General features: G+C 38.9%; 1 protein-coding gene across 1 annotated transcript; it reads left to right on the forward strand.

Moving 5' to 3' along the window:
* Positions 1-398: 398 nt before the first annotated feature.
* On the forward strand, positions 399-5,044 carry LOC104243459 (asparagine--tRNA ligase, cytoplasmic 1-like). Its single transcript, XM_009798648.2, has 6 exons — positions 399-976; positions 2,030-2,671; positions 3,402-3,655; positions 3,741-3,870; positions 4,390-4,448; positions 4,538-5,044. Exons 1-6 carry the CDS (start codon positions 500-502, stop codon positions 4,719-4,721), a joined length of 1,746 nt encoding a protein of 581 aa, XP_009796950.1. The 5' UTR covers positions 399-499; the 3' UTR covers positions 4,722-5,044.
* Positions 5,045-9,265: the final 4,221 nt, after the last annotated feature.

Consider the following 9,265-nt stretch of genomic DNA (forward strand, 5'->3'; position numbering starts at 1 on the left):
GCCTCGAGATACCAATATGACTCCCTGAACGCACCTTAGTGGCGAGAAATCGGTCCCTCTGATTTCACCGTATACATTAATATTTGAGTCATAGTTACTGATTCGAAAACTAATTTAAAAGTTTGAGGAATCTTTTTTAAAAATTAAATAGTAATTTTGAGAACTTATTGGAATTGAATATTGAATTTTAGCCTATTATTTTTGGGCTAGTTGATTGTAAATTGAAATATGGATTGTAAAATTAAAAAGTATGGAGCCAAGTTATTCAAATGTGAAATTTTTCCGATATATAAAACAAAATTTCTTACTTATTCATTTTGCTGGAATCTTTTAATTGTATCTTTTTTACCGAGGTACATTTTTGGGGTTAATTGGAGTTAACAAAAAGAAAAAAAACCGAGCCAAATAAGCAACTAGGGTTTATCAAAACCGAAAACGAAAAATCCCTCCATTTCTTTTATCTACCACTCAGCCCCCGGAGAATAATAACATTCCCACAATGTCCGTCGACGATTCCACGCCGCAGGTGGACAAAATCTCCCTAAGTGACGGCGTTGAGGAGGCTCAATTCTCCCAACGCGTTCCTATCCGTTCAATTCTTGGCCGTCCTGACGGCGGAGCTGGACTCGCCGGAAAAGTTGTGAAAATTGGGGGTTGGGTTAAAACCGGTAGGGAACAGGGAAAGGGTTCTTTTGCCTTCCTGGAAGTGAATGATGGATCATGCCCTGCAAATCTACAGGTAATTGTGGATAGTGCTGTGTATAAACTTGGAGATTTGGTACCTACTGGCACTTGTGTGCACGTAGAAGGTGAGCTGAAGTTACCTCCTGAAGGTGCAAAGCAAAAGGTTGAGCTTCGTGTCCAGAAGGTTCTGTCTGTTGGTACCGTTGATGCTGGCAAGTATCCATTGCCCAAGACTAAATTAACTCTTGAGTTTCTTAGAGATGTTGTTCATCTGCGGCCTCGAACTAATACTGTAATGATCTCTTTTGTCTCTTGATTTATGTTTCTCCATCTGTCCCATTTTAGGTTATGTTGTTGGACTGGGCATGAATTTTATGAAAAGACTTTTGAAATTTGTGGTCTAGAATAAGTCATATTTGTGACTATAAATTTTTTAATTAACGGTAGATGACAAGTTTAAAGTTAAATTATTTCTAAATATATATCATTTTTTGGGACAAACTAATAATTAAAGTGCATCACATAAATTGTGATAGAGGGAGTAGGACTTTCTGTTTACTCTGCGAATAGTGAATTAGTCAATGCCCTAATGTGGAATAAAAATACTTGTATTGGCACTACACCATGTCCATTCAATAAGAAATGATTTAATTTTTAGTTGCGCTTCTGTGATACCTTCTGGTAAATTACATGTTCACGTTTTATACTTGCACTTCTTTTATTGAGCTGGAAATGCAGGGATCAAGGGATATTCATGTTAGGGGACCTTGTTTTTCTTAATAGATGTTTTGTGAAACTTCCTTATTTGCTCTTTGATTTCCAAATATTTTTGAGTTTCATACCCAGCTTGTTTTTTTGCTTATGTTTCTATATAAACGGAATAATGACGAATTATTTGGAAGTGAGGTAGGATTGATTGATGCAATTAGTCCTTATGCTTCTTGAAAGAAGATACGTGGTTGCCTGTTTTGCTCCTTTGTTAGTGACAACAATCATCAGTGCTGAAATATGTTAGATCACAAAATAAATTTGTACCATTTTATGATGTTGGTTAATTTTACAAATAAAACATATTCTCATAATTAGGGATTACATGCATATGGAACTTTTTTGTCTTTTGTCATTTTATGAGGATGTCATAGTTTGAGCTTACAAATTTATTTTGATATTGCATCTGTATAGTGGGATTACACTGGGTAAGTTTTTCTTCTGTTTTGTTCTCTCTCTCTCTCTGAATCGTCCTAGAGAAGCATAAATATATCTTGAGTCTTGCAGTTTATTTAGAATTTAATTCACGCGTCCTTTAACTACAATCCATTTCACTTTTTGGTTTTGTACATTTCAGATATCTGCAGTTGCAAGAATCCGTAATGCCTTGGCTTATGCCACCCATACATTCTTTCAGAAGAATGGCTTTCTTTATATCCACACACCAATCATCACCACCAGTGATTGCGAGGGTGCTGGCGAGATGTTCCAGGTCACTACATTGATAAGTGAAGCTGAAAAATTGGAGAAGGAGCTGAAAGAGAATCCTGCTCCTTCAGATTCTGACATTAAGGTTGTTGAACAGCTTGTCAAAGAGAAAGGAGAGGCAGTTGCTAGGCTCAAAGCTGATAAGGCAAGTAGGGAAAAAGCTGGCTCCAACATTGCAGCCATAAATAAGCAGATCAGTGCTGCAGTCGGTGATCTCACAAGGGCTAAAGAGAATCTCCTGAAGTTGCAAGAGAGATTCAAATTGGGAGAGAGGGTAAAGCGCTCTGCTGGCATACCTAAAAAGGATGGAAACATTGATTACGCTGATGATTTCTTTGCACGTCAAGCCTTCTTGACAGTATCTGGTCAACTCCAAGTTGAAACATATGCATGTGCACTTTCTAGTGTCTACACTTTTGGGCCAACTTTTCGAGCTGAACAGTCCCACACTTCCAGGCATCTTGCAGAGTTCTGGATGGTGGAGCCTGAAATTGCTTTTGCTGATCTCAAGGTATCATGCATCACTTGCATCGTCTTCTCATCGAACTACTTCACAGCTACAAGAAGTTTTTGATACCAACAGAGATGTGGATTCAAGTTAAAAATGTGTGAACTTTGGTATCATAAATACTTTTCCTAGTCATAATCTGGATGTTATCTGCACATGGACGAAAATAGAGTAAAAAGCTTTTGCCAAATTCTACATCTACTTCGATAGAATTTATTGGGAATGAGTAGAGATTACCACTAGGTTGTTTGGTTTCTTGTCGCAAAAAGAAAATTACTCCATCCGTTCCAGTTTATGTAAACCTATTTCCTTTTTGGTCCGTTCCAAAAAGAATGACCCCTTTCTAAATTTGGTAACAATTTAGCTTAAACTTACAATTCTACCCTTAATGAGAAGTTTTTATAACCACACAAATACTTTGGGCCCCTTTTTCACTTGTTTAGGACCACAAATTCCAAAAGTCTATTTTTTTAAAACTCCGTGCCCAGTCAAACAAGTTCACATAAATTGAAATGGAGGGAGTACCATTTAGTGGTTTGTTTTCCATGATGAAAAGTTGATCAGTGCCTGAAACAATTTTTTATACCATTTTAACATATCTTCCGACTCCTTTTCTTCTGGACTTGAAGTGTATTCCTATGATGTTTTTGATTGGGCTATTTGTTTTGATTGGTTATCTGTATTCTTTGCTTTCCTTGATTCGCATTACTCACAATTTAATTTTTTTGTTTAGGATGATATGAACTGTGCTGAGGCATATGTGAAATTTCTCTGTCAGTGGTTGCTTGACCATTGTCTTGATGACATGGAATTTATCACTAAATTTATAGACAAAGGTGCTCTAGGTAGACTTAGAATGGTCACCTCATCCAAATTCCATCGCTTAACTTACACAGAAGCGATCGCCATTCTGGAAGAAGCATCCAAAACGAAGACATTTGAGAATAAAGTAGAATGGGGTATTGACTTGGCATCTGAACATGAAAGGTACTGTCTTATCCATTACTATAATATAATCAGTTGGATTGATATATTTCTGTACTATTCTGATTCCTGATTGGCTTGTTGCTAGATATTTGACCGAAGAGCATTTTAAATCACCTGTTATAGTGTTCAACTACCCAAAAGGCATCAAAGCATTTTACATGAAGGTGAATGAAGACAAGAAGACAGTTGCTGCGATGGATCTGCTTGTACCAAAGGTTTGCATATTCTGTTTGTAGCAATGGTGGACTACATACTCTAGTCTTAAATATAATGGTTTGTCACACCACCCACCTTGGGATAGGCTGCAATGTCAAATGAAATGGATGAATTAGTATTATTACATAGAAGCAAGAGTTGCTCAATCTTAATTTTTCTTCCACACAATTCAACACTTACTGTAATACTGGAAATCAGCACTTACTGTAATACTGGAAATGAAAACTTTTTGGCCACCATGGACTAAATTAAACAGACTGGACTTTTGCCTAAAATGATTTATATAGTGATAGCAATTGTGTACCTGACCAGCCCGCATGCCTTCAGCTTTACATGAAAGTTAAATATAACAAAAGGAAGAACAACTGCATTCTTTTAACAAAGAATCATATAAAACATCCAGCGGTGGTCTTTGGCATTGCATCCTCCGTCACCTTCTATTTTCAGATCGTGAGTACTGGCGACCCATATGAGTTAATCTATCTGCTGCTTAAATGCATGTCTGCATTCGTCTGCAGGTTGGAGAACTAATTGGAGGTAGCGAAAGGGAAGAGGATTATGAGGTTCTCAGATCAAGGTACTGTAAATTGGCAATATGTAAAGGATAATGTTTGTCTATTTGATCATTTAACTGATCTTTTGTCGATATAATATATTTCTTTGCAGGATATCGGATATGGGTCTGCCATTAGAGCCATACGAGTGGTATCTTGATTTGAGACGCTATGGTACTGTCAAACATAGTGGTTTTGGTTTAGGCTTTGAGCGGATGATTCTTTTCGCCACAGGGATGGAAAACATTCGAGATGTGATTCCCTTTCCCAGATATCCAGGAAGAGCCGATCTATAAATGTCAATGATAATTATGGATTCTCTGTCTTTGAAATTTATGATGCCAATTTTTTAACCTTGTAATTGTGAGTTGTGACTATGGATTGTTGAACATATTCAATTACAGAAATTTTTTATAAGGCTCTATAAGAGATAATCCTTATAGAGCCAGATTGTGTTTCGGTTCATCCACCACTTCAGGAGGGTCGTTTGGTTGAAAGACAAGTTATGTTGAGATTAGTTATTCTAGAATTATTTCTTATTGAAGGTTCAGTATTGTTGTATTAATCATGAGATTGTCAGTTTTAATACTATATATTGGGATAGATTATTTTGGGATTACTATTCCACCCTCTGACAGGTATAAGTTATCTGGTGCTATTTTTAATTCTAGGATAACTCATCTCACTATTGGTAACTAAACAAGGGATAAGGCGGTACTAAATTTTTATCTCAGGATTATTTTTTCTTATCCATTGTACCAAACGACCCTTAGTTGATTTCGTTGTCTCCTTGCTCAATGTGTTAGTTTTGATAGGAGTCTGATTCTTTGTTTTGACTTTTTAGATGGAGCAGCAATGATTGAAATAGAAGGTTGTGTACGATTAAAATAGGGCTTGCCCGATTTTGCCATTTAATCGAGACCAGGGAATCATGTCGAGGGTTCGCCTCGTAATGGATCAGGCCAGGGCACGAAGATAAGGTATCAAGCTCGAGAATCGAGGTGGTCATCGAGGTCAAGGCCAATAGCGATCGAGACCAAATATGACTGACTTCGAAAGATGCGCAATAACGGAAAGGTGAGATATTCGTAACCGGTCGAAGATCACAGCAGAAATCCCGGATCATATCAAATCAAGGGCGGTTATTTATGCCAATAATCTAATTTACTTTCGTAATTAGAATTGCACCATAGATAGGATTCCTCTACAATATGAAGAGGGTTCTGATCATTTTGTAATCACCGTACATTCACGAATATCAAATCAATATAACATTTTCCTAGCTTACATTCTTGTTCGTAAGCTTCTTGTATCTTTTACTATTTCGGCATTAATCTGTTCGAGAGCACACGAGCTCGAGAGCTTAATTACGTTGCAATACCAGTTTGCTTTGTTTTATTGTCAATTTTTATCATTTATCTTTACGTTTATCAATTGATATTAGGCGAAATCACACATTCTTAAAACCACATTATAAGTTTATTTGTTATCCAATTTTTAGGGCAAACGGTTTGGTGTCCACCGTGGGCTAAGGATAATAGTGATTGCCTAGTATTAATCCTTATAATACACACTGCTTTTACAATTGTTCTCGTAAGTGTCTTTGATTTCAGGAATCAACATGTCAAACTCTCAAGTAGTGCCCACTCACACAGACACCGGCCTTGGTCTTCATGCCGAGAACGAGCACACAGTCGCCCAGGGAAACAGAGTACCTCTAATCAATCCCGATGGACCACAGGCCATAGATCCATTCGATGTTAATTCTTGTGTTGCGGTTCATGAAAATTTAGGCGCCGACCCTGAAAATAGCATCTGCAGAGACGCCCGGGCAACCGATCAGAACGCACAGAGTGGTGAAGAAGGCGGGATTAGCCTTCGAATGATAATTGAAATGTTGCAAACTTAGTAAGTTGCGATAGCGCAGCTCCAAAATCAGAATCGAGCACCAAGCAGAATCAAACTCGATACATCACAGGAAGTTATTCACAGGGTCGAGCCTATACCGGAAAAATCAAACGATAACAGATCGGGAATTGACCCCGCCATCATGAAAATGCTCGAGGAGCTCACTAAACGGATCGAATCAGGAGAAAAGAAAATTGAGGCTAACGATAAAAAGATAGAAACATACAACTCACGGGCTGATCAAATACCGGGGGCACCCCCGATTTTAAAGGGTTTGGATTCGAAGAAGATCGTACAGAAGCCTTTCCCACCAAGTGCGGCTCCGAAGCCCATTCAGAAGAAATTCCGCATGCTAGAAATTTCCAAGTACAATGGAACCACCGATCCTAATGAGCATGTCACTTCTTATACATGCGTAATAAAAGGAAATGACTTAGAAGATGATGAAATTGAATCTGTTCTATTGAAAAAATTTGGAGAAACTTTATCGAAGGGGGCAATGATATGGTACCACAATTTGCTGCCCAATTCCATCGATTCCTTCGCCATGCTTGCTGATTCGTTCGTAAAGGCACACGCCAGAGCAATAAAGGTCACGGCTAGGAAATCAGACCTCTTCAAAGTGAGACAAAAGGACAACGAAATGCTAAGGGAATTCATATCTCGATTCCAGATGGAATGCATGGACCTACCCTTAGTCACCGATGATTGGGTTGTCCAAGCCTTCACTTAAGGTTTGAACGAGCGAAGTTCGATAGCATCACGACAACTTAAACAGAATTTGATTGAATATCCAGTTGTGATCTGGGCCGATGTACATAACCGATACTAGTCAAAGATCAGAGTCGAGGATGATCAGTTAGGATCCCCTTCCAGTTCCGTTTATCAAATAGATCGGAAGGCAGGATTCAAAGAGACATCGATAGAGAGCCCCGATCAAACAGATATCGGTACCAACCATACAATGCAGATCATAGAAACAGTGGACCAGGACGTAACCCCGTTTGAAATGATCGAAGGAATGATCGAGGAAAAAACACCCGAGGGCTCATGAGTAAGAGTGGCTTCGATATACATGTTGAGCCCAAGGAAGCGCCATGATTATCGGAATACAACGTCAATGTCTTTGCATAGGGTATTGTATTAACCATTGGACGGATCAAAGATACTAGATGGCCCAGAGCCTACAATCGGGCCCGGCTCAACGAAACCCTAATCAAATATGCAAATATCATGGAACCCATTGTCACAAAACCAAAGACCGCAAACAATTAAGGGAGGAGATAGCTCGTTTATTCAACAAAAGTTATCTTCGAGAGTTCTTGAGTGGCTGAGCTTAAAATCATTTCAGAGACAGGGATGCAAACAGGAAAAACGAACAGGAGGAACCACAACACGTGATTCATATGATCGTTGGTGGGGTCGATATTCCTCAGGGCCCGATATTTAAACGTACCAAAGTTACAATCACAAGGGAGAAGCGTACCTGGGACTACTTACTAGAAGATACCTTATCTTTCAACGATGAGGATGCAGAAGGGATCGAACAGCCTCACAACAATGCACTGGTAATATATATCCTTATGAATAAAATTCAAGTTAAACGTGTGTTGATTGATCCAGGTAGCTCGGCAAATACTATTCGATTAAGGGTCGTAGAGCAACTCGACCACCAGGATCAAATCGTGCCTGCAGCTCGAGTACTCAACGACTTCAACATGGCGAGTGAAACCACTGATGGGGAAATCATTTTGCCAGTAAACGTGGCCAGAACTATCCAGGAAACGAAGTACCATGTAATCAAAGGTGATATGATGTACAATGCGCTGCTCGGAAGACCTTGGATCCATAATATGAGGGCAGTACCATCAACGCTTCATTTTGTCTTGAAATTCCCAACACCGGAAGGAATCAAAACGGTGTAAGGCGAACAACCACCAACTAAAGAGATGTTTGCAATTGATGAGGTAATACTAGCATCGACACTAATATCAATAAAGGGACCAGAATCAAAGGAAAAACAGGAAGTCAAATAGCAACCACAATCACCGACCTCGACCAGATTGGAACAACAGGAAACTTTCGAGGATGATGATTATATGATACCTCGAACCTTTGTAATCCCCGATGATTCCGATGCCACGAAGTCAACGGTTGAACAGTTGGAACAAGTCATACTGATCGAGCATCTGTCCGATCGAAAGGTATACCTGGGCACAGGGTTAACTCCCGAGCTCAGGGAAAAAATCATTAAATTCCTTATTAAAAATATGGATTGTTTTGCTTGGTCCCACCTTGACATGACATGGATCCCATCGGAGATTACCACTCATCGATTGAGCTTGGACCCAAAGTTCAAACCGGTTAAAATAAAAGTCCACAATCTGAAGTAAAGCATGCATTCATTAAGGATGAGGTAACCAAACTTCTCAAAATAGGATCCATCCGGGAAGTAAAATATCCCGAATTGTTAGCAAACGTAGTTGTAGTCCCCAAGAAGGGGAATAAACTTAGAATGTGCGTAGACTATAAAGACTTAAACAAAGCATGCACTAAAGACTCCTTTCCTTTGCCGAATATCGATCGCATGATCGATGCCACAGCCGGCCATGAGATCCTTAGCTTTCTCGAAGAATACTCCGGGTACAACCAAATATAAATGAGCCTGGAGGATCAGGAAAAGACTTCGTTCATTACTAAGTATGGTACTTATTTCTATAATGTAATGCCGTTTGGACTAAAAAATATTGTTGCTACTTATCAACGCCTAGTAAACTGAATGTTCGAAGAACAAATAGGTAAATCAATGGAGGTTTATATTGATGAAATGCTAGTTAAGTCCCTGCGCAGAGGACCATTTGACACATTTGCAGGAAACCTTCAACATATTAAGAAAATACAACATGAAGCTCAACCCCGAGAAATGTGCATT

This window comes from Nicotiana sylvestris, chromosome 3 (assembly GCF_000393655.2).
Source record: "Nicotiana sylvestris chromosome 3, ASM39365v2, whole genome shotgun sequence".
Classification (NCBI taxonomy): domain Eukaryota; kingdom Viridiplantae; phylum Streptophyta; class Magnoliopsida; order Solanales; family Solanaceae; genus Nicotiana; species Nicotiana sylvestris.